This window comes from Drosophila sulfurigaster, chromosome 3 (assembly GCF_023558435.1).
Source record: "Drosophila sulfurigaster albostrigata strain 15112-1811.04 chromosome 3, ASM2355843v2, whole genome shotgun sequence".
Lineage (NCBI taxonomy): Eukaryota > Metazoa > Arthropoda > Insecta > Diptera > Drosophilidae > Drosophila > Drosophila sulfurigaster.
Genome location: NC_084883.1, coordinates 17,413,670 through 17,438,690, shown reverse-complemented (window position 1 = coordinate 17,438,690; position 25,021 = coordinate 17,413,670). Strand labels below are relative to the sequence as shown.

Below are 25,021 nucleotides of genomic sequence, written 5' to 3'. Positions count from 1 at the left end.
TTCATTTTTTACTTTAAGTAAAGTAACACAAATTTTTGAATTCAATTTGGTTATTAATAATGCTTTTTTATGAGTTCTAATGCAATATAATTTATTTGCCTAATTTTCTATAATTTTTTTAAATGCACAACGTCTTTTATTAGTCTCTGCCTAATAAGAGGTTTCATTTTTGGGAACAGCCACCAAAACTTCGTACTTTTCGACAGCATGAATATACTCGTATCCAAAAGCTGTAAGCAGACATCTCTTTGTCGTTAAGAACAAAGATCCAATGATGATTCCTCCATCCGACTTGGCGCGGCAAATGTAAACCATTTCGTTCCACGAAGAAGTTCCCACAGTAACAGCATAATCTTCCAGATGTCCATCATAACTGCGAATCCATTGATAGTCCAGGTCATCTTTGGTGGTCAACAGATGATAGTTCCTGGTTTGGAATGGAACATTGTTGGTGTTGCCACTCGCAATCCCTGTCTCAGCCACCACATTCACTGGCACAACTGTGGCGGTGAAGTTAACACGACCCACATAGATCTTGTAGCCAGAAGGATCGAGTCCACCTACGAGAGGATTACTGGGAAGCGGATATGAGAGATTTCCAGTCACCCACTTTTGGTTGAAATCTGTATGAAAAGTAAATGTTTAATTACAAATATAAAACTCATAATTTAATTAAGGTATCTTACCGTATTGAGAGGGAACACAGAGAACCACTCCGAAGAGGGCGACGAGCAAGAAACAGGCAATCTTGTACATATTGAAGGGTTCTTGAAATACTGATATATTTCGAAGTGGGGAGTACTTCTTATATAGTTACCATTTATCTCATCGCAATGGACATTGATAACAAATTGATAGGGGAATCACGATTTAGATTTTGCCACCGATTGGGGTAATTTACTTTTCAAATATAATTTCTAACATTAAATATAACTTATCATTTCGACATGTCTACATAATTTGATTGCAGAGTTCTAGGAAGTTGATTCAATTTTATTGAGGTAGCTTATTTCGTCACAAACAATGTATTTTTAGCAAAAGAAAGCAACTTAAGGAGTCCTGGTCAAATATGATACAAAGATAATATAATAAGTATAGTAATCAACTTTTAAGACATAAAAACAATCATTTTAGTCGCGAGTTACTCAGCTTGTCATATAATCGTTTAGTTGCTATGTTTACTAATGTCATGAAATCAAAAGTAATATAGGCATATCTAATCAAAGAATAGATCGACGAAGTTAACCCCCATTAAAGGGTGATTTACAACACTGGTTTCTTATCAACAAGTGATACCCTCACACAAAGTATATAAATAGCAAAGACAACCGAAAATATCCTCAGAACTCAATTCGATCAACGACCGAGCAGTATTCACAATGTATTCTGCCAAGCAAATCTCACTTGTGGCGCTCGTCATTGCCCAGCTTTTGGGTGCCATTCAGTGTGGCATCTACGACTATACAGATACTTGGGTTCTCTCCGACAAGACCAAGAACTTCCCGGACAACGCTGTTCTTGGTGGATTCGATCCCAATGGATACGACAACTTCGTGGGACGCGTTGTCTACAGTTCCTCCATTCTGCCCGCTCGCATTGTGGCCGAGACTGGAAGTGCAACCTACAATACTGAAAGCCTTGCGAATACTGCAACTTCATACGAATTGTTAGTGGCCAATGACACCATGAGCTATCACTGGATACACAGCTACGATGGCTACAGGGAGAAGAATGCCGTCTCAGTGGGAACGAGCTACACCAACGAACGTGTCTATGTTTGCCGCTGCCGAACTGATGGAGCTCTCTTCATTGGAACTCTTTATCCCGCACAAAGAACTTGCATTGTTCGCTATGGAAATCTTCCTTTGAGACAGTTGGAAAAATATGAAGTGCTGGTACGCAAAACCAAACTAGCCAAGTTGCAGCCACTTCTTGTTCAAAATTAAATAAAAATTAAACTGCATAATATTATTTAAAACTGCAATCTTTCATTTAGAAATCGAAGTAAAGGAATTCATTCATTTTGCTAATGATTTTAAAAACCAATCTTCTGTAATTTATTTGAAATATCTAAGCAAAAAATAAATAAAATATATATTTGGTACATTCAATAATAACTAATGTTTTGTGGGTGGTAAAAACGCCTGCTGCAGTGGGGTTACTTTGATTGACAATCTAGTATATTATGAAGCCTATGGTTTATTTTGAACGTAATTGTAATTTTTCAATATTTCAATTCGGTATGTTTAAATGATACAGTCACCAGAGTTGCATACATTTTCAGCGGATATTTCTCTCCCGCTAAAATCAGCGACCGACAATAATTTCTCCATCTATTCTGCCACCACAGATAAATGCTTTTTCGTTCTGAATGAAGTTCAATCTGAAACAGCTTTGTCTTCCAGATGACCATAATAGATGCGAACCCATTCATAGTCCATGTTACCCAAAGTGGTCAGTAGTTGATAGTTTCCAGCTGTGAATGAAGTATTGTAGGCACTCTCATTAACAATGCCGGTTTCGGTCATCTCGTTGGTGGACAAAATTGTTGTTGCGATGTTTACATGACCTACATATATCTTATGGCCATAAGAATCGAGGAAGGCGATACGATTGATCCCAGCAGCGTATATGTAAGATGAAAAATATTAAGTTAAATATATGTATAAAAGTTAACTTTTCTTTAAGTTTCATTGCCATATTAAGAGGGCACACAGAAAACAACTCCAAAGAGAACAACGAGTAGCAGACTCATAACTTTGTACATCTTGGAGAGTTCTGGGAATACTGAATAATTTAATGTGAGATATACCTCTTAAATAAAATTCTATTCCCCCATAGAAAGCGAAATTAGTAAAAATTTTGTAGGGAACCAAAAAAAACTTCTACTTTCTTCTTTAACAGGATCTTCTGTTAAGAGGATCAAGTCGTCAACCCATTCATTTTTCATCGCGTGCTTTCAGAATTGTATGAAATTGATAATAATTGATTTCATTTTTTTTTAAGGCATTTTAACTCGTCATAATTTAAAAATAGCATATCATTTATTGCCAATGGTTCTAAGATTATTAACAGATGGTTATCATCAAGTGATTCCCTGACCATTACTCCAATCTCTATAAAGTATACTGTAAAACAGGACGCATTTTAATCATTCCTGAATAACTTTTGTCTGATAATTCAATAAGAAAGTGATATAACAGTGGCGCTAATCAATTTGTATTAAATCAATGTTTAGTCGCCAGATGTCGCGACAAACAAAAGTAATATAGCCATATCTAATCAATAAAGAGATCGACGAAGTTAACCCTCAATTATTGGTGATTTATAACACCGGGTTCTTATCAGCAAGTGATTCCCACCTACAACCAATATAAACATAAAAGGCAACGCCACAATCCTCAGAACAAACTTCGATCAACTACCGAACAGTATTCAGAATGAAGCAACTCTCGCTTTTAGCCTTCGTCCTGGCCCAGCTCCTGGTTGTCATTAATTGTGGCATCTACGACTATACAGATACTTGGGTTCTCTCCGACAAGACCAAGAACTTCCCGGATAACGCTGTTCTTGGTGGATTCGACCCCAATGGATACGATAACTTCGTGGGACGCGTTGCCTACAGTTCCTCCATTCTGCCCGCTCGCATTGTGGCCGAGACTGGAAGTGCATCCTATAATACTGAGAGTTTAGCGAATACTGCAACTTCATACGAATTGTTAGTGGCCAATGACACCATGAGCTACCACTGGATACACAGCTACGATGGCTACAGGGAGAAGAATGCCGTCTCAGTGGGAACGAGCAATACTAACGATCGTGTCTACGTTTGCCGCTGCCGAACTGATGGGGCTCTCTTCATTGGAACTCTTTACCTTCCCCAAAGAAGCTGCATTGTTCGCTATGGAAATCTTCCTTTGAGGCAAGTGGAAAAGTACGAGATGCTGGTTCGTAAAAGGAAATCAGATGAGAGGTATCCACTCATACCAGATGAGTGGTTTCCTCTAAATGTTTAAGTTAATTATTACAAAAGTATAAAGGAAACTGATTTAAATCACACATGTGTTTGCTTCTTAAAATCATCTTTAGCTCAATGTTTAAGTTAATTATTACAAAAATATAAGAGAAACTATTTTATAGCACACATGTGTTTGCTTCTTAAAATCGTCTTTGGCTTTTTATTAGTTGACTTATCTAATTCTGAATTTAATTAGGCGAAGAGCAGTTGATAAACCTGTTTCTCTGTTATCAACCTCAAGAAGTTGGCCGAAAACGAAACGCTTCCGCTTTATTAAAACCCCTGACCATTGACAATATTAAGCCACTTGGCGTATACGTGATAAACAAGAGGGCAATGGCTAACTGATTACCTCTCTCTCTCTCTCCCTCTCGCTCTTCAACTACACTCTTTTGCTCTAATTCAGTCTCTCACACAGCTGTTTATCTTTGCATTTTCGACATGCCGCTTGTGTGTTTCACTTTCGCTTCTCTCAGTGTATTTTATATGGGCACTCGTCGTGCACGAGTCACGATTCGTATCGTATCAACCGTTTAACTCAGCGCGCTCGTGGTCGTGGTGTGGTGTGACGTCACAGTCTCAGCTCGTAAACATTGCCTATTAAAATGGCAAGTGACAGCAAGTAGCGGGCTTAGTCGCGTGAAGCAGACCCAGCTGTAAGGATCAGCAGAGTTCAGACCACACATTGTTGTCTTGTTGTCTTGTTGTCGTTTTGTTGTTGCTATTGTTATCGCGTGTATCGATTGTTTGGCTGTCGATCGCTGGATCGGTGATTGTTTGTGTCTGCTGTGGGTGGAGTTTGCAAATGGCAAGTCAGATGGCAAAACAAAAAAGAGACGCGGCAAAAGTGTTTAAAAAAAAAAAAATAAAAGAAAACGTTTACGATCAAGTGATGCAATGTTTAGTCAAGTGAAAAACTGATCGCTGTAACATTTCCCAATCCAACGAGTCAAGCATAACAAATCCTAAGCAAGATTTGCAAAAAAGAAGTTGAGAATGAAAGTAGAAATTTTAGTTCAGAAAGTGCCAACGAAAAAAGACTTCTTTAACGTTTACGAATTGGCTTAAGAATCCACATTTATTTGAAATTTAATTGTGTAAATATAAAATTAAGAATGCCAAATGCTTAAGCAAAATGGCTATATAGAAGCTGAGAGTGAAAGTTAAAATTGTGACATTCTGATTTTGTTAGGAATACAAATTTGCTGAATTTAATTGACTGAATATAAAATAAAGAATTCTAAATGCTTAAACAATAATGCCAAATAGAAGTTGAGAATGAAAGTGAAACTGAAAGAAGTGTTTTTTGACTTCTACGAAACTGTTTATAGATAAACATCATGTCATAATTTTATTGGCTAAATATAAATGAAGTCAATAAGCAAAATATCGTTTAACTTTAATTTCTTCGCTTTTATTAGACTGCAATACTAAACAAAATTCATCAAGTTCCATTAGGAACATTTTGTCACAAATCCGTGAAGAAAGTTAAGGGTAAATTTGACTACATTAAATTATTGTTGTGAGTTCTTCAGCAATTGCCACACCCTCAACAGAAATTAGTGCAACACCTCTCAGAAAGTGAATGAGACCTAAAGACAAGTTCGTCACATTGCTAACACGATCCGTTGCCCAATGTTGCCCACAACGTTGGCCTCGTGTAACTTACACAAATCCTCGACAACTAATAAAATAAAAAAACAACAAGAAAAAAACAACGAAACAACACAGAGAATTACAAGCGTTGACGAGTCGTGTTGAAATTCCCCCTAAAAACTAAGTTAAACCAGTCTCAATTGGCATTGCCGGCGATCGTGTTGCTAATCAGCAATTAACTTAGTATACATTTAAATATATTTTGTTGTCTTCTCTGCCCGCCAGAACACCGACTTACGAGAAAACAAAAACCCGATGAATGAAACTGAAAACTCCTTTTTTGAATGACTAAGATCTTTGACCTTCAGCAATGGCAACACCTGTTCCCAGTTTTGTTAGTTCAGTGATCAGACAAGGTCAGATCAGGTCTCAAATGGAACTTTTATAATTTCTTGAAATGATTTCTCAATACTCGAATGCACACATCATAGCGTATTAATGCGATTGCGAGCACATTTTGCAAAATCCAACTCACATCTATAACTATATATGAAAAGCCATAATAGCAGACTTCGTTTAATGAGTCCAAAGACAATTCCGGCGCTATTTTCACAATGATAAAACGAAAAACAGGCTCGTAAAGCGAGTGAAGTCATAACCAGCGTGTAGATCATATATAGTTATGGTAATTGTAGCTTGCTTCGTCCACTATGCTATGCAAGAGAGGTTGAAGTTCAGCATAATTTGCGAAACTACGGACTTCACAACCCAACATTAACACCACATCATTTCGAATTGCATAAAAATCATCAAGTGCTGCAATAGTTTCCAATTAAGGCCTAATTTTCATTTAGCTGGAATTGAGTTTGAATTCTTATTGACAACTGTTTTTCATTGCATAACAATGATTTACTTATTTGTCTTCATGTGTAGAAAATACAAATTGAAAATAATTGCAAAACGAATTCATAATTGTGGGTTTGAAAATTCCATTCCCAAGCACTGCAAAAAAACAATATTTATTTATTTTAGTAAAATAGAAAATTCATTCATAAAACAAAGTGAAATACTTTACTAAAGTTACAAAATTTGAATAAAGTTTTTCTTTTGACTTTCCGCATTTCAGTATTTCGAAATGTATTGTTGAATTATGGATATGTTTAAACCAAAATTACTGACTTTATCAAGCCCATAAAAAAAGTCTCGACTCTATAAAACGCCAAGTATTTTTAGCTTACTGCAGATAAGACTAAAGAGTGAGCATAAATAAATCTCGACAAGTGCAATAAAATTCAGTTTACCACCAAAATTGTACCAATTAAATCGTAAAATCTGTTAAATTCAACTAAGAGTCTTTACGAAATGGGGTCACTGAAGTTGCTCGGTTTACTGCTGAGTGTGATCCTTTGGGTTGTAGAATGTCAAGGAGCAACGCAGTCCACAAAGCCAAATATTATAATCATACTCATAGATGATATGGTAAGTAAAAGTAAATTTACCTTCAATATGAAGATTTATTTAATATTTAACTTTTTCAGGGCTTCAATGATGTAAGTTTCCATGGCTCAAATCAAATTCTTACGCCCAACATCGATGCTTTGGCCTATAATGGCATTATACTAAATCGTCATTATGTGCCCAATCTCTGCACACCCTCGAGGGCAACGCTGCTCACCGGAAAGTATCCCATACACACAGGTAAGTTTTTAAAGATATTTTTTTTCGGTCATCTATTAATGTCAACTTTAGACAAAACATAAGTAATCCAACTCAGAATTAAACCAACAAATTGTTTTGATTTATAATATACAAATACCATAAAACTACACTTGAGATTAATAAATATAAAACCGGAAAAATTGGGGGAAAAATAAATCAATTTTCCAACTCAGAATTAAAGTAACCAGCAAACTGTTTGATTTATGATAAGCAAGTACCATCAAATTAAAATTGAGAATCATAAATACAAAACCATTTTCCGGAAAAAATAATGATCAAATTATGTTTTATTTTGCAATTGTAATTCATTAGATCACTTCAATTATGTAGGAAAATTTGATTATTAATACATTAATCTCATCTTCCAGGCATGCAACACTTTGTGCAAATTCCCGATGAACCTTGGGGTCTTCCCTTGAGTGAGCGTCTTATGCCGCAGTTTTTCCGGGATGCAGGCTACGCCACGGAGTTGATTGGCAAATGGCATTTGGGATTCTGGCGTCAGGATCTGACGCCCACAATGCGTGGCTTTGATCATCACTATGGCTACTACAATGGCTACATCGACTACTACGATCACACGCATCACATGCTGGACAAGAACTATTCTTCAGGTGTAGATTTCCGCCGGGATCTTAAGCGTTGGCATCTCGACAATGGAACTTATGCCACAGAGGCATTCACAAACGAGGCAAGACATGTGATCGAGCAACATGATCGCAGTCGTCCGCTCTTCATGGTGCTCAGTCATCTGGCTGTGCACACGGGCAACGAGGATCAACCGATGCAGGCGCCTCCCGAAGAGGTGGCAAAATTCTCTCACATCTCCGATGCTAAGAGACGCACTTATGCGGGTGAGATCAGCAAATAAAGTAAAAGAAGTGAAAAAACTCAATTCTCTCTTTCTTAGGCATGGTTTCCAGTCTGGACAAGAGTGTTGGGCAGACGGTTCGTGCTTTGGCTGATCGTGGAATGCTCAACAACAGTATCGTGCTGCTCTACTCGGACAATGGCGCTCCCACAGTTGGCATTCACTCGAACTCTGGCTCCAATTATCCCTATCGTGGCGTAAGTATCAATTGTCTAAATAGAGTACTCCATTTAATAGGCACTTATCTTGCTGTAGCAAAAGGAATCCCCCTGGGAAGGTGGCATACGTTCAGCCGGCGCCATCTGGAGTCCATTGTTGGAGCAACGTGGCTACGTCTCCAATCAAGTGATCCATGCCATCGACTGGCTGCCAACTTTGGCAGCAGCTGCAGGGATTCAGCTTCCTGCCAACCTGCCCCTAGATGGTGTCAACATGTGGCCCTCTTTGAGTGGGAATTTGGAGCCTCAGTCGCGGAGATTGTTGCATGTAATGGACGACATCTTTGGCTATTCTTCCTATATGCGTGACAATCTGAAGTACATCAATGGCAGCAGCTTTGAGGGTCGCTATGACAACTGGTTGGGCGACTTGCCAGCTGAAGAGGATGATCCGATCAGTGCCTACTATGCGCAACATGTGCTCTCCTCGGAGGTGCAACAGGTGCTGGGCACACGTTCGCTGACCAACGATCGCATCGAACAGCTTAGGGCAGATGCCACCCATCGTTGTCCCAGCAATGAACAGAATTTCACGCAATCCATTTATCTGTGTCAGCCTCTTGAGGCGCCATGTTTCTTTAACCTGGCGAAGGATCCCTGTGAGCGTTATAATCTGGCCAATCTGTATCCTCTGCAGCTACAGTTGCTCGAACAGGAAGTGCAACAATTTCGCATTAATGCCATCGATAGTGTTCGAGTGAATACACCTGATTTGCGTGCCAATCCCGCGTTCCATGGCGGCTACTGGGAATGGTGGAATGACACGACAATCACAGCGGGATCTGGGGGATCCAAATGGAACATCTTCAATTGGGTATGGCTCTCTTGTCTATCTTGTTTACATGTTGCTGTAAAGTATGCTCTTTAGTTGTTTACTAATTAATTTTAAATATTATTTTTACGTTTTTCTTAATTACTTGTATTATTGACTAATTTCGTGTGTAACCCAAATGTGTTTGTATTATATGTTGTTTTAAACTCAATATTTTGTTAAAAATTAATCTTCAGTGTTTCAATTCCACTTCGTTCCTCTGAAATACTTTATTTGTCGCCGAATTGCGGTTCGGTGTTCCATTCCATATGTTTCTAATGAACATAATTTACTTTTATATTTGATTTTAATTTCAATTTTGAGCAAACTTCACTTTTTTGCAAATATCAATTTTTGCTTTATGAAACTGTTTTTTCTAGAATAAAAGTCATGTAATTAGTTTTGTGTTTCATTCCATTTTCATTCTCTTAGTAAGAATTATTAAATAAAATAATTTACACACTTTGCTGTTTACATTTTAACTATGTATGTGTGTATAACTTGTTTATATCATATCATTCATATTTGTTTTTTTTATGTTAATAATTATGAAAGTCTGCTGTTATTGAATTAAGGCCATTTGTGCTAATAGTAACAGCTGTTTCAGTGTGAAAAGTGTGTGCTTTTACTTCAATAATAAAACATTTCTGAATTGGATCAACTTTACATTGTTTCTAGCTTCCATGGAAACGACAATAAACAGACGACCTGTGTTGCAATTTAATTCAAAATCAATAAATATTTGTTTAGAAGTGGATCAACTTGTGCTTAACATTTCAAATGATATGAACCAGGGTTGGAAAGTATATAGTAATACTGATTACAATGAAAAGACGTAAATTTTTCTGCCAATTTCAACTATTATTAGGAATTTTACTTATATTGATATAAAAAGAATTTGAAACGTTTTACAGGCGCTTAAATTCTTTTCGGACAATAGAAAGAAATCTTAAAAGTTAACAAATAACATATATGCGTATATAATAGATGGAGTTTTTGGGGAGTTACTTATACTCGAATGATAACAAAACGTATAAAAAGTTAATACAAAATTATGTAACAGATGATAACATAACATGGGTATACGCTAGGTACATATTTAAAGTACATACAAGCAAAAATACAGTATATAAAATTACATAATACAAACGGAGAGACTTAACGTTTACGAGGGGATCTATCATATCATACATTCGGATAATACTCTTAAGATAACATTACAAATGGGTTTCACTCGGAGCGTTGCCTTTTGTCATCTTCGCTCCTCCAACGTGGCGCTATTCTATCATATTGAATAGCAGACAGGAGAATATCATGCCAAAGATCTGTTAAAGAAAGGAAACTATTAATATGATTATATATTTGGAGGTGTAACAAAGTAACTTGCCATCAATATGGCCACCGCAATCGATGTGCCGCCAATGACAGCCGCATGATCTCGGATGAAGTTTGTCGCCACATAGAGACAACCCTGATTGTGCAGATTCGTGATGGTGGGAAAGATGGTGCACTCCTTGCGCTGTCCGCCAAACAGTTCCTGACAACACGATTCCGGCACGGGGCCATAACGATTCCAGTCATGCCAGGTGTCGACACCGCAGCACTGCAGACGCTCCTGCGTCAAGTCCCAGGCCTGTGTAATCTCACGGCGACCGCCATACAATGCCATGGTTGATCGCATTTCCTGGTAATCAACATGGATGGATGGTTAATGTGTGGTAGTTAGTGGTTGAGGTGGTGTATTGAGCCTTACCTGTCGCATGGTCTGCTGCACTCGCTCTCGAAACACGTAGCCCAAAACACCGCCAATTAGCATGGTCACGAAAACCAAAGCTACGATTATGAAATACTGTGGATGGTATGTAAATAGATGTTAAACATTTCGACTCGAAAATAAGTGAAGATAATGCGCAACTACTACAATGTCTGAGATATTTAACAAAACTCGAAAAAAGTGGCAAAACCTCAAGATTTCTACGCCCTTGCACATCGATTAAAATTTGATTTTTGCTTAGTCAGTGCTTAAGAGTAGATCAAGGCTTTTCGTCGCACTCTCTTCTATTCTATTATCTCTTTACTCACCGTTAAGAGCAAGCATTTGACTTCCTTGCCGGCTCCCACACAACCTAGGAAAGAGACCAGGCAAATGATGACAGAGGTGACAAGCAACACATAAACAGCGCCAGAGAACAGATTCGTGCCCAAAAGCTCATTCACAAAGCTGCGATCCACCAGCGTCCACAGTGTCAGACAGAAGACAATGGCGCCGCCGACCTGAGCAATAAATGTAAAATGTAATTAAGTAAAATAACAATAAAAAGTAATTTAATTTAGGCAACTTACAAACATCACAAAGTTTGCAATAAACAAACTGTATTTGACGAACTGCCCGCAGCAGTCCATGCGCGAACTGAACCCCATGTCGTCCTGCTTGAGAGAGAGTGAGAGTAAAAGAGAGTGTGAAAGAGCGTGTGAGAGTGTGGAATGCAAGTAGTAGAAGTTTTACGAGAGCGCGATGTAACTGTTGAAGACGCTGTTCAAACGACAGCTGAGCGCGTAATGCGTAGACAGCAGCGAATGAACAGCGCATGCGCAGCTCGCAGCTGAGGCTGAAGTACACTTAACCCTGACCCACTTTAATACGGCAACTGTGACGGCGCTGCTGGCGTCGACGCCAACGTAACCGAGGCGAAGCATTAGACAAGCGCACGCGCTATTGTTGCTACTATTGCTGCCGCTCTGCTGGCGTGTGGAGCTTATTTTGTGGATGGCAACTCGCTACACTGCATGCCTTGAGCTTTTACTTGAGCGCTACTACATTTTAAAGTCGGGAATGTCTGTTATTGGGTGTTGTTTCTAAGGCAAACTAGGTGTACGACACGAGCCAAAAAAAAAAAACAATAACAAAATAAAACACAAATGCGATAGTCGTTAAGAAATAAAAGTACTTTAAGTACTTCAAAAATAATCAGATAATTGTGCTATTCTAAACCAAAACACATACAACTTTCAATCATTAAAGTGCTCAGTTCTATACATAAATTATAAATAATTACATTGGATGAGTAATCGTAATGCTCCCCACTCTCTAGCAATATCGTATCTAAACGACATCTCGGCTCAAGTTGGATTTTTAAATTTAAATGAACCCCTTGAGATTCGTCAGTTAATTGCGGTTATTAAATGTTCTCACACTGTATTTTTTGGTTTTTTTTTTGTTTATCGAGTACATATAGCTAAACAACTATGTAGTTAAGGTACACATAGTGAAAATCGTGTCGAAGTTGACAGTAAGTCATCTGAAAGTCGTCATTAATTACAGGGCGTTGTCAGACGTGTTTTCGCATATGCAAAAACTTAAACCAATTAGCAGCTTTATCTGATCTTATGATAATTACCCATCACTGCTACACATAATAATGATGTTACTCTATGTTAGCAGGTTAAGCGCTAGTACTTAGCTAATCTAGAGTATTATAATTGTGGCATACTATAGAAAAAGATTGTTATAATCGGTTTCTTGGTTTAAGTTTATGAAATTCGATCTTAACTTTATACTCAAATGACTGTTGTATTTATTTTTCTTTGATAAAAGTGTCAACATGTGCATTTCTTAAGCGGAAATAAAAGTCGTTGCTCTCTATAAATTCTTGATTCAACAATTTTGTCATTTGAGTTGAAAAGTGTTTATTTTTTTATCTACTTACTCTGTTGCCTTCGTGTAGCACAAACGAGGTTTTCGTTAAGTAACCAATTTTGACGCTTTTTGCTTACAATTAACTATTAATAATTTTGCTACTTGCTTTTGCTTTGCTGCATGCAAGAGTTAAGTGGCAAAAGATTCGGCAGGAACTACAAAGAAAAATTAGAAAACTCTTGTTAAAAAAAATATCTATTGTATTTGCTTATTTCATAAAATTTTTGAATTTTTATGACGCGACTAATTTGCAGTGTTATTATAATTGTTGTTGTCACAGTAGCTACGATTTCCTGTTGAGTTTACGAGTTGTTCTCGAGGTACTTCTGAGTTTTATAATCTTTGTTTTATATCGAATTTTTAAGTGATGCGCTTTTTGCGAATTTACTTAGCCTATTATAAATATTGACTTTTGTCTAGTGACAATATTTCTTGGATATAATACTTTATAATACTTTATTTATAAGTGCCAGCATTAGGTGTTTCAGCCTTAAAACATTTCTTACCAACCAATTTCAATTAATATATTTAATTTTACTTTTATTATTTCTAAACATATTTTCCATTTAGATTTTTCAGAATTAATTATTACAGGGTATTTTACGATCGTGCACTCGCTTTTAGCGCTTTCTTACTTCATTTCTTATGACACTTTTTGCAATTTTGTTTTGTTGTTTTTATTGAGCTTTTAAGTTTATTGTTGAAGCTGTAATTTTTTTTGGTATATACTTATATAAGTCTTAACACGCACCACACACACATAATGTTATTAACTGATTGCGAATAATTTGTAAATTTAATATAAATATTAATTATTTGAGCTACTTAAGTCCCGTTTTCTTAGCTTTTTATTGTATTTCGTTTGTTTGTAATTAAATTACATTCATTTTTTTGTCGGCCTTTTGCAGCTGATAATTGTTAATGAATTGTTGTTGCTCGCGATTTGTTATTATTATTGTTGATTATGTTGCTGTTGTTATTGTCAAAACCATGGCAAACAACTTTTTCATTTAACTTTGTGTGTGTGTGTGTGTCTGTTTTTGTTTTTGCGTCAAGCTTTTCCATCAGCTTATCCTTACAATGTAATAATGCATTGCAACTAATGTATCCCGCTCTTGGGTGCAGTGTGTTATTTTGCATACTTGTATTGCATTTTAACTAGACATTAACTCACTTTATCGCTTTTATTATAATTTCGTTGTATGAATTTTTTGCACAGCACAAAAATGATTGTTGAGTATAGCGTCGGCAGCCGTAAACAGTCAACAACAACAGCAGCGGCAGCAACACGGCGCTTGTAGAAGTCTTTCCAAAATATTTATTCCACACCGTCTCCACCGCACGAGTGTTCGCTTGGAACTGGTTGTGGGAACAGATTGGAAGCTTGGTTTTTTATTAGTTTCGCTCACAAAGAGCTTCGTTGTGCTTCTGCTTCTGCTTCTGCTGGCTCTGCTGCTGCTCAGTGACGCTGTCTCTGCGCTGAGCGAAATTTACAACAATGCACACTCGGAACAATGTCGATCGCCGATGCAGGTGCAAAAGAGACACACAACACAGTGCACAGAGACAGTGAGATGGGGAGAGGAGAGCTTTGAGCTTGGCTTACAAACCGCAAATACTGCTCAGTACCTTTAGTATTTGTTTTTGTTTTCATTTACTTCTTTTTTTCCTTCGCCTTTTTTTCTTACTTGTTGTTGTTCGTATCGGCTCAGCATGTGAAAATGTATTGAGTAAACAAAACATGTTTTTAGTACAGCGCGGCGTTTTTCTCTTCATAGCCATAGCCTTTGTTTCATTTTATGCAATTTTTGCACAGCGCGCACTTGAAATATTAGACATAAGGGAATATTTTAAACTATTGAATTTTGAACATTTCAATATGCGCAATAATAACTGCATGTAAAATATGAATGAAATGCTAAACAGTATTCTTATAATAAAAGTTTATTAGTGAATTTCGAAGTTTTTCTGAAATTTGCATTATAAATGTGAAGTAAAGTCATCAAATAATTTTATGTACTTTAAGTAGATATGTAAAATTTAAATTCTATTATAGAATTTTGTTGTTTTTCAGAAATTCTCTTTATACAAAAATTTTATTATAGAATAGTATATAGTACTTACATATGTATATGAACTACAAGCAACGCATAAATCTATGTACGCGAAAAACACGAAAAAATCATATATCATATTAAGTTTCATATTAGTGCTGTAATTGTGTTTTCATTCCTGTTCTTTCCACTTAGACGACTTCTAAACGTTTTCATGTTGGAATCATTTGAAATAAATGCAATAATTTAACGCCTTTGGAGCTTGTCACCTTCAGAAAACTCAACAAGCCTCGCACTTGCTCACATTAATCATAAGCATGCATATGAGTAAGAATTGAGTATCTTTATATATTGAATATAGAACCTCGTGTGTTTTTATTAATTGACTTGTTTAAAATCACATAAAGTTCGCCAGTAAATGTGAATGATGGTTGCAGCACTTTAAGAGGCTCTTAACTAAATGCAAAGTGATTTCCCAATGAATCTGAAGCTGTGGCTTGACCATTTTGAGATGTTTTAAATAGGTTTAAGTGCTTACTTGACTGAGAAATACCCTATATTTAAAAAAGAACAAAAAATTGTAATCATATACAGAATAAATATGATTGATTAGAGCCCCTTCTATTTATTTAAAATAAAAAGATAAAGTTTTACAATTTGTGTTTACTTTTTTCTCATGTTTATTCTCATTTCTATTTGTTTAACGGCTAAATTTAAAATTCCCCTTTCTACTCAAATGCTGAGTAAAAAAAATGTGCATATTTACAGATATAAAAAAGTTTATAGCGACTGTAAAACTGAAAAAAAGGTTCCCACAGCGTGTGTCAGATGCAAAATGTTTGACAGCAGCAACAAAAACAACAACAACGATGACTTCGACGACGGCATGAACAACAACGAAAGTAACAACAATATTATTAACAGGCAGTGTAATTGTTTTTCTATTTTTTGCCATGCAAGCTGAATGCTGAACCGTACCGAGAGCATTGAGATGAGTCGGGCCACTTGGTGTTAACAGAGCCATAAAAGTGCTAAACAAGCCAACAATTTTGTGAAGTTAACAATAAACGAATTAGGCATTCGCTAGACACAAGTATTGAAAGGCGCTACAACTACTACGACTATGGGTTATTTTATTTTCGTACTTTTGTGCTATCGGCAGGCGCAGACAAAACTCACTTTGACCTTAGCATGAAAATTGCTTATGAAATTGTCTTGGCCAAATGTTTGGGCAACCAATTTGTTTGTCTAACTAAATTATGTCGCTAATTGTTGAAGGTTTTTTTTTTGGTTTTCCGAGTTCGTTTTCAATGAACTTTTGACGTAAGAATTTTGGAAGTTGTTGGCATTGGGATGTGGGGAAAATTTCCTTCGAAATTATTTACTTTGATCATTTTAAAAGCCCCACAAATGGTTTTCCAAAACATTTGGCAATGACAACTTCTCTTGCAATCCATCCTAAGTTGAAAAATATTTATATTTAATCTATATTGATTAACTCAGCATGCTTTTTAATAACTTCACTTACGAAAACCAAGCATTTATTCCCATTACCATTTTCACATATCGACTAATGCTGATTTAGTTCACAGCAGTCCTTCTGTCCATTCTCATAAAAATAGTTTAGTATTTGCCCTCGTATGCTCGATTTACGACTATTTTACCACAACGACATTGCCTTCAGCACAGAGAACTTGACTTCAACTTGAGCTGGACAACCGCAAAACGCAACAAAATCCCATTCTAATCGGTTTTAATCGGACTTAACTTAATTGCTTTCATATGCGACCAATAAATTTGGTTAATTTCCCAAGCTCTAGTCTGGACTTGACCTTATCCACCTGACACTGACCGACTGTAAGATTACTAATCAGCTCTTTATTTACTATTTGAGTTTACTACTATTTGCTGTAGACAGTAGTCGGTTGGCTTCCTCCCACACGTACATATTATACGCTTAGCGACAGCTTTTAGACAAACAAATTAACGCGAATACCCGAAATTTACGAAAATTGACTTTACTTAGTCATTTTACCTGCTAATTGCTCGGTGTCAGCATTGCGATTGTACGTGACGATGACAGGGACTGAAGGCTTGCGTTCTCGCTCCATCCCGCTCGCTCGCTCGGCATTTCCGTTAAGCAGCACTTGTGGAACGTAAATTGCGCATAAAATTTTGTAGCATACTTTTAGGCTGATTATGGAAATTGTTTGCGACTTTGGTATTTTTGTGAATGTTGAAGGATTCTGTTTTTTTTTATTTACAGTTTTGAATGTGAAATAAAACTCCAGTAATTGCATGTATGTAAATACAAACTTCTCATTTTAATCTTTATGTACAGTTCACAATTGGCTTTACATAAGCTTAGGTTCTAAATCTGTATTGATAACTTTTCGGTACAAATTGCACAAAATACATTTTTACAGTTTCAGTTACTATATTTTCTTTTTAGTTGATCGGCGGTGCATAGTTCTAGGTACTAAACGCCACGCACCCCCCTCCACTAGGGATATAAGGGGGGGGTTGGGGCCCAATTGTTTTGCTTTAAGTACAAAATATTATTGTATCTGGCATTTTGGTAATAGGTAACAGTCCGATGATCTCAGGATCAATCGTTTTAGGGCACTTAAACGAACTTAGCCTAAATCTCGAACGATTGCAAGACGGCAACGAACTTGAAAAGGAAACTTAAAGCTTAGTTGGTTAACGTTATAAGTTTGGTGTTACAATCCACAAGTTGCTGCTATCACATTATTATGAATCTCACGCCGTGCGATAGGCATTCGCATATTCCACGGCATCGTGAAGCGTCGGAAAGATCTCGAATGGACCCTCGCTGAGGGCCATGCTGTGCATCAGAGTGTCGTACACGCGATCCACGGGACTGGCCAGCAGTAGACGAGCACCGCGCGTCTTCAGTTCCCTGGTTATATCACTAAGCGTACCGCAGCCGGCCACATCGATGTGGCCCAGCATCGAGAAGTCCAGTATGAGAAACTGAAACGAGTTTGAAGCCTCCACGAACTGTCCATCGAAGGACTTGCCACCATTTTGTGCCACCTGCGCATAGGTGGTCTTTGTCTTGACTGTTTTAGTGCTGCTATTCTTGTCCAGACCAACAGCTTCGTTAAGAGCGCGACGGAAGAACAGGCTGGTGGCGAAATTGAGCGAGCCACAATACCTAAAGATGCGCGTGTCCGGCACTTGCATCACATTGCGATGCTGCGTCATGTCCATGTAGATGCCAGGCGCCTCTGGCATGTAGCCGAGCAGGCAGGAGTAGGGTTTCAGTCCTTTAATATACAGCGCCAAAAGGGACACACAAACACCAATTAGCAGACTGTAACGAAAGGGAACGAATAATTAAATGCAATTACAGATCACATAACTTTAGACCTTACCCAACATCGATATCGATGAGCACCACACAGAGGAACGTGGATATCCAGGTAAACATTTCCAGTTTGCCTTGTTTGGAGAACTTTTTCAGTTCCTTCACCTGCATAAACATCGGCTTCAGCGCCACAATAATGACGCCAGCCAACACGCACTGCAATTGAAATAGAGAATAGTTAAAAATGGTTTACAAAATGTGTTAAATGACATCTACATACCCTTGGTAAATCACTGAAGAACGGTCCAACCCACATGATAGTCGCCACTACCAGCGAGGCAGACACTAGGGAAGCAATCTGCGAGACGCCGCCCGTTTGATCCTGTATAACCGAACGGGATAGAGAGCACGCCATGGGAATGCAGGAGAAACAGCCGCCCACCATATTACCCACGCCCATGGCAAAGAGTTCCTGATTTGCACGCACCTCGTAGTTGTGTTTCTTGGCAAATGTCAAGCCCATGGACATGATGATCGAGTACGTGACAATGGCAATCGCAATAGCATCGACAGCCACCATTGGCACTAGATCCATACGTGGAAATTCAGGAGTTGGCAGACTATTGGGAATATCGCCCACGGGTTTTATGTGAAAGTTCTCTTCCAAGCCACACAATTTCGAAATTAAAGTACCACCAATGATGGCGATTAGTTCACCGGGAAATGGGAAGCGACAGCGTTTGCTTAGACATGGTTTAAGGCATTCGTTGCAAACGGTCATGAAGATGATGATGGTGATGCAGATGCCAAAGTTGACAAGATTCGTTTTCGGTATCAATTCCACCACATCGATGATAGTTAACACGATTTTGAAGGCTGACTTCTTGGGCGGCACAGTAACTCCTAGCACATCCTTTAACTGTGCGGTGACCACGTGACAGGCAGCTGCTGTAGTGAAGCCATTTACCAGAGGCTCGCTCAGCAGTGAGGCCAGTGTGCCCAGCCTGAAGAAGGACATGAGCAGCTGCAATTGAAGATGGAATTGATTAGAGAGGTAATTGAGATTATGTCAATGAAATAGAGCAAGTTATCAGAGGAATCAAACCTCTCCACATTTTTAAGAATACAAATGACGTATTTAGAGATACTGAATTGTTGCACTAAGATTACATTTTGAAAAGTTTCCTAACATTCAAGACTGATATTCAAAACATATTTGCAAAAAGGGTAGATAAGCGGTAGTCAATAAACAAGACAAACTGAAAATGTGGCGGGTTTTTATAGCAAACTAGTTAAGTGCATAAAACGATTGCCATTAAAAAGCTTGTCATTATTTGCCAGTGATCATTAGAATAGTATAAATAATTGTAATGATGATGAGACGACAGCTTCGTCTAAAGATAACTAGTCACTATAGATACATAAATATATATAGATCAGATTAGATATTCACTTCGACAACTGCTCAAATAAAAGTTTGCTTCTATCTGAATTTTTCTTCTGAGATATTTATGATACGTCTTACGCAATAATGTTATCTATGAAATGTTTGTTCTTGCCTCACACTTACATTGATAATGCCCACGGTAAAAGCTAGAGCTGTGACCACCTCCAGGGTGGTGATGACGTTTGCTGGATGTGGCAACATTGTTGTCGTCGCATTCTGCAGCAGCAACGTTGCAGCTGTTGTTGCACCCTCTGCAGTTGTTTCCACAATCAGTGACAACGGCAATGCTGTCGTCGTCGTTGTTGTTGTTGTGGCAAGCAATGCGAGGGGCGATACTGTTGTTGCCACTATCGTTGCATTAACTGCATTTGGATCAAAGTTGGCATAGGATTGCACCACCTTTTGGGTCATCATGCTGGCCACGGCAAAGGTGCCAATGGATATGTGCTTCGAGGTGCCGAGCAGCATATAAACCAGCACCGGAAACACGGCCATGTAGAGACCATTTCCCGCAGAGACGCCGGCCAAAATACCGTAGGCAATGCCGTGCGGTATATTCATGATGGCAACCGTAAAGCCGGCTATGATATCACCGATGAGATCACGTCGCGGCGAATACTGTGGCAGCCACTGTAGGATGGGTATGATGCCGGTGAACAGTGCGAAGAAGTTCCAACCGCGCCAGCAATTGAGCAGCGAGGAGGGAATACTCTTGTCTCTGGCCGCATAGCCCGTCTCCTTGATGACCACTTCTTGTGTGAGGACATCTCGATGGATGCGATACTTTGGTTGTATTTTTGGTTTACTTTGTGCGCTCTTTCCACTCCCAGTTCCACTGCCATTGCTGCCATTGTTATTATTATTGTTAAGCGGTTTGGTTCTGCAAAACAGGTGGAAAATACAATATGATTTCCTATGGTTTATAGTCAGTTACTCACTCTGGATTCTCCTGTTCGTTGGGCATTGTGTGCTCGGCCTCTTCCACGGCCAGTTGCTCGGTGTCTTCAGTTGCTTCTATTACCTCCACATGGGTGTCTGTATAGCGATGGGTCTGCAGATCTCTCTGATATTCCGCGTTTCTCCAATGAGCTATGCGATCCTCTTCAGTATCTTCCTCTTCTCCTGCTTGAGTCGCTTCTGCTTGATGTATTAAGAAAGTAGTATTCGGTTCCGGAAGATGGTTCAATTCTATCAAACGTCCATAACCGCATTTACGCCGTGATTCCAGAAAATGTTTGGTTTCCTGCAAAAGTATTTGATAGATTAGTGTAATCTATAGAAAAAAAAGTATTTCTAGTATTGTTTGCAAAAATATAGATTTACGAGTGTAGCGAAAATATGACTCTAATGAGCATAGATTAGACTACAATTATATACTAATCCCAGGGCCAATAATCACAGTATTTGCCAGTTACAATTGCCGTGTTATCTAACTATAATTAGCACCACTTAGTTAGGTATTAGACCACCAATTCAACCAACATTCAGCACTCACGTTCAAAGCACGACTGAAACCACAATGGCCACACTGCAGGGTATAAATACAAGCCTCCGTTTGTTCCTCTATAGCACAAATTAACACCAATATCTAATTGGTCGAATCATTGGATCCACATGCGTTGGGCAGCTGACCATTGTGGTTTTCTGTGCTTAAAAAAAAAAACATAGTATAGAATACGCATCGCGGCAAGAACTTTCAGAATAAAATACAACTCTGACGACACTGACGAAATTCAACAGCGTTATTTGCTTATCTATCGCATTGATTACGCATACGCAGCATTGCCCTCTGTCTGGCCAGAATTGTCTATTGACGTCGAGTCGAATCGAATCGAGTGAAATTTTAGTGTTTCTGCTTGTCTTGCGTCGATTATTAATTCGCACTCACAAAACCATATTGTGCGATTATGTCTGGCGATTCAATTTCTGCAAAATTTCATGAATAACTTTTGCCAACAATTTGATTTGCTAATTGCCAAACAAAGTTTAGCAAAAGCTGCATATAATGTTGTGTACTCTGTTTATCAACACCTGCTTTATAAAGTCTACACAGTTAGGCTCGTTTTGAGCAATAAACTATTATTTTCTATTTATCAAATATATTATTGAAATACGTGTAAACGTTGATGATGCAGCATCATTTGGGTACTTTTTCCCGGATAAAATTGCTTAACTTTGGATTCTGAGAAATTTGTTTACCAATTCATGCAATGCACATTAGACATATTTTTGTAATATATGTTACAGAGATTCGCCTGAATGCTTTTAAGAATACGAAAATAAAGGAATTTCACAACAGCAAAAAAGTTTGAAAACAAATAATATTGACTCTTGAAATTAGCATAATTAACAGAGTTTATTTTTAAAGATTGTAGCACATTATATATAAGTAAATATAGTAGAGTTTAACTCGGTTTTGAACTTTTAATAAAGGTTTGTATTTTAAAAAATAATTTCAAAAATATTTAAACTAAAACAAATATACTTTCATTTGTCATTGAGTTGACAGACAAAATTGTTAGTTTAAAAATATTCAACAGTTATAACGCAGTTTTTTTTCTGTTGAATTTCTTTGAAAACAAGTAAGAAAGCTACAATTGAAAGTACTCGACTGTGATATACCCGGAGTATTACGTTCGAAATATACCATAGAGATCAAAATATTTCAGGTTTTCAACCAAAGCAACTAGGACCCGATTACAAAGGCCATACAAAAGTTTTTCTCAAATAACTTCTACAATTTTATGGATCCGGATTCCTCGTTCTGCTTGTTTCAAACATTTGCTGCCGGCACAAAGTTATAATACCCTTCTATCATATGAATATCGGGTATAAAAACATTTCAATGATTTGAAAGTAACATAGAAGTCTCCTCTGACTCAATACCCATAACAACTGCTGAAATTAAGCACTTTTTATAACATTGTTTCGTAAAAATGTATTTAAATATTCTCAAAAACCAGTTTGGCAGTAATTTACTAGTCCGATTCAACTTGAAGCATGCTACATTTGGAGCTTAGCGCCGTAGTTGGTGGTCTGAGGAAATGTGTTTAGGACGGACAACCGTTATGGGAAATAATTATATTGGGTTGCTGTTACCACCGGACACAGTCAGTGCTAAGTGACAGTATACATATGTATATATAAAAGGCTGTCTGAACTGAAGTAAGTAAACAACTGTGAACCGGTTAGACGCGTCATTGACTCAGCAGAAAAAGGCGATTAAATTGTACTTAAGACACATTGCCTTGTTGACCCGTTGCAAAGAGAGAAAACCGTTTGCGTCTGGCAGCCTCATCACTTAGTTACTTAGTCGTATTGCAATGTCAAGTTCAGTGGCTTTAATGGGTCAAGCAAGCTCTCTTTATATGGCGACTATATACTATATAGAGTATGTGCATAAACATGTATTTATAAGCTGCATGCGAGAATCTTGGAAAGATCAATCACGCGACTCTCGCACTAATTACAGCAGTTGTTGAATTGATTGCTGTCTGAGATCAAGTGATTCAATTGATTTGGCATGATCAATTATGCACAGAATTAAAGCACATGTTTGCTCAGATCAGATGACAAAGATATGGTATCCTAGAGCATCCAGAAAGATTTCAACTTCGCTTGCCAAGTGTCATGTGATTGTGGCCATAAATTAAATTACTTCATTTCAAACTTTTAGATTGCTTTACATTTTTTTTGGTGCTAATAAATATTAGACAATTTTCATATACATATGTATGTATATTGCATAAAAAGGGAAACGAAAGGCAGAATAAAGAACCTCGTTTACTATTTACAATGACAACGAAAAACAAATATGTGCTTAGTCAGCGTTTAAGAAAAAAATTTAATAGTTTCATATTTTCGTAGAGCATTTTTTACGGAAATAAGAAACCATTTGAGATAGAAAAACTAAAGTGCAAGTTTCACAGTGCTTGCGAAATGTTTGTATGACAAGCTTAAAATGGTTTAATGCATTTGTTAATATTTTTTTTTAATGATTTATGGCTTATTTGTTTTGGGGTATTAATTGTAATAACTTCCGCTCAGCCTCGACTTAAAATCAATGTGGTTATCATCATTGCCCCCTCAGTGTTACAGCCCAACGCATTCACATCTAGACAGTTAGTTGTGGATGACAAAAGTCGTTAATCAACTCACGTCCCACATGCAAACAGTTAAACACAGCTTTATAAGCAACAACTTTGATAATAATTTCGTATTTGTTAACGCAAAATTAATGAGTAATAAAGACATAAAACAGCAAAGTTGCAAAGTGCGAGGAGTGATCGCCTGCAAAATACCCTGTATGTCAAAAATAACTACAACCATAAATTATGTTCTTGATAAAATTGATAAGTACACATAAATGATAAAGAAAAGAATTCAAATTAATTCAAATTTTATTTGAAAACTGACCCATCAATCAAACACATCTTGCGTGTAATGTATTATAGGGTATTTATCGCAGTTAAGCACTGTACATCTGCTTAATTGGGATGCCCCTGGTTCGCTTTCAATGTCGTCGCACCGTTCCCCATTAGTTCAACTAGCCAAATACTTGCCAACCGGTTATTTTGTGCTGTAGTATTTTGTGTTTTCCATATAGAACGGGAAAAGTACTCGGCTTAAATGGATTTGTGGCGGGGCAACCGTTCACAACTATAACCAGGCGCATAACTATTGAGTCAGGGAATGCGGGGAAGGCGTGAAAAATTGTGTAATGCCACTGAGCGAAAAGTAAAAGCGCAAAAATATACGTATTTATGTCTCTTCTGGGTTTTGCCAGGTGGCGTCTTGGCGTCTTCTTATCATACATTGTCCACTTTTGCTTATCAGACGTTGCGAATCGAAACCATTAATCAAAAAAAAAGTATTTTAGTATAAGAAATCTGAAAGCAATATGGTAGAATTTTCCATTCAAGATTGTCCACTTGTCGTCGTCGTCAGTGGGGCCCCAGATAGCCGGATCTGTATAGTCCTTATCAGTTTGAGAACATTTTTCGAGGGCCTTGATATACATAGTTGTGTCAAGCGTTTACCTACTCAATCAAGTGTTAAACTACCCACTATCGCGATGACAAACCGATGATAGTGGAACATATGCAGATAGATAATTTCGAATGTTTATTGATGGTTATTACGTAGCGTCGTACTTCAAGTATCATCATCGTGGCTGCACTTGCACTTTGGACTTTTGGGAACTTTTTGTCGCAACAGCTTTGTTGCGCTATTAAATGGAACTAAAACTGGAAACTA

General features: G+C 37.6%; 6 protein-coding genes across 9 annotated transcripts; 3 read left to right on the top strand and 3 right to left on the bottom strand.

The window, feature by feature from the left end:
- Positions 1 to 74: 74 nt before the first annotated feature.
- LOC133842506 (uncharacterized) lies at positions 75 to 797 on the bottom strand. The gene is made up of 2 exons (XM_062275617.1): positions 687 to 797; positions 75 to 623 (listed from the first exon to the last, which is right to left on the bottom strand). The coding sequence occupies exons 1-2, from the start codon at positions 754 to 756 to the stop codon at positions 151 to 153; spliced, it is 543 nt and encodes a 180-aa protein (XP_062131601.1). The 5' UTR covers positions 757 to 797; the 3' UTR covers positions 75 to 150.
- A 535-nt stretch (positions 798 to 1,332) lies between these two features.
- On the top strand, positions 1,333 to 1,978 carry LOC133842209 (uncharacterized). Its single transcript, XM_062275218.1, has one exon. The coding sequence runs from the start codon at positions 1,380 to 1,382 to the stop codon at positions 1,944 to 1,946; it is 567 nt and encodes a 188-aa protein (XP_062131202.1). The 5' UTR covers positions 1,333 to 1,379; the 3' UTR covers positions 1,947 to 1,978.
- Positions 1,979 to 3,417: 1,439 nt separating this feature from the next.
- LOC133842897 (uncharacterized) lies at positions 3,418 to 4,166 on the top strand. The gene has a single exon (XM_062276192.1). It carries the CDS (start codon positions 3,441 to 3,443, stop codon positions 4,014 to 4,016), a length of 576 nt encoding a protein of 191 aa, XP_062132176.1. The 5' UTR covers positions 3,418 to 3,440; the 3' UTR covers positions 4,017 to 4,166.
- Positions 4,167 to 6,740: 2,574 nt separating this feature from the next.
- LOC133841929 (arylsulfatase B) lies at positions 6,741 to 15,773 on the top strand. Of its 3 annotated transcripts, none has more exons than XM_062274783.1 (6): positions 6,741 to 7,093; positions 7,153 to 7,312; positions 7,702 to 8,187; positions 8,244 to 8,401; positions 8,460 to 9,236; positions 15,753 to 15,773. In XM_062274783.1, exons 1-6 carry the CDS (start codon positions 6,977 to 6,979, stop codon positions 15,756 to 15,758), a joined length of 1,704 nt encoding a protein of 567 aa, XP_062130767.1. In that variant the 5' UTR covers positions 6,741 to 6,976; the 3' UTR covers positions 15,759 to 15,773. The 3 variants fall into 3 exon arrangements, with proteins under 3 accessions (XP_062130767.1, XP_062130766.1, XP_062130765.1); XM_062274782.1 differs by lacking the exon at positions 15,753 to 15,773 and adding an exon at positions 9,912 to 10,325; XM_062274781.1 differs by lacking the exon at positions 15,753 to 15,773 and having other exon boundaries at positions 8,460 to 9,438.
- On the bottom strand, positions 10,072 to 14,287 carry LOC133841930 (CD151 antigen). Of its 2 annotated transcripts, none has more exons than XM_062274784.1 (7): positions 14,105 to 14,287; positions 12,941 to 13,085; positions 11,577 to 11,663; positions 11,316 to 11,507; positions 10,987 to 11,082; positions 10,621 to 10,917; positions 10,072 to 10,558 (listed from the first exon to the last, which is right to left on the bottom strand). In XM_062274784.1, exons 3-7 carry the CDS (start codon positions 11,652 to 11,654, stop codon positions 10,511 to 10,513), a joined length of 711 nt encoding a protein of 236 aa, XP_062130768.1. In that variant the 5' UTR covers positions 11,655 to 11,663; positions 12,941 to 13,085; positions 14,105 to 14,287; the 3' UTR covers positions 10,072 to 10,510. The 2 variants fall into 2 exon arrangements, with proteins under 2 accessions (XP_062130768.1, XP_062130769.1); XM_062274785.1 differs by having other exon boundaries at positions 11,577 to 11,660.
- Positions 15,774 to 17,424: 1,651 nt separating the features above from the next.
- On the bottom strand, positions 17,425 to 21,008 carry LOC133839998 (prestin). The gene is made up of 5 exons (XM_062271650.1): positions 20,704 to 21,008; positions 19,889 to 20,645; positions 18,599 to 19,342; positions 18,386 to 18,534; positions 17,425 to 18,324 (listed from the first exon to the last, which is right to left on the bottom strand). The coding sequence occupies exons 1-5, from the start codon at positions 20,727 to 20,729 to the stop codon at positions 17,748 to 17,750; spliced, it is 2,253 nt and encodes a 750-aa protein (XP_062127634.1). The 5' UTR covers positions 20,730 to 21,008; the 3' UTR covers positions 17,425 to 17,747.
- Positions 21,009 to 25,021: the final 4,013 nt, after the last annotated feature.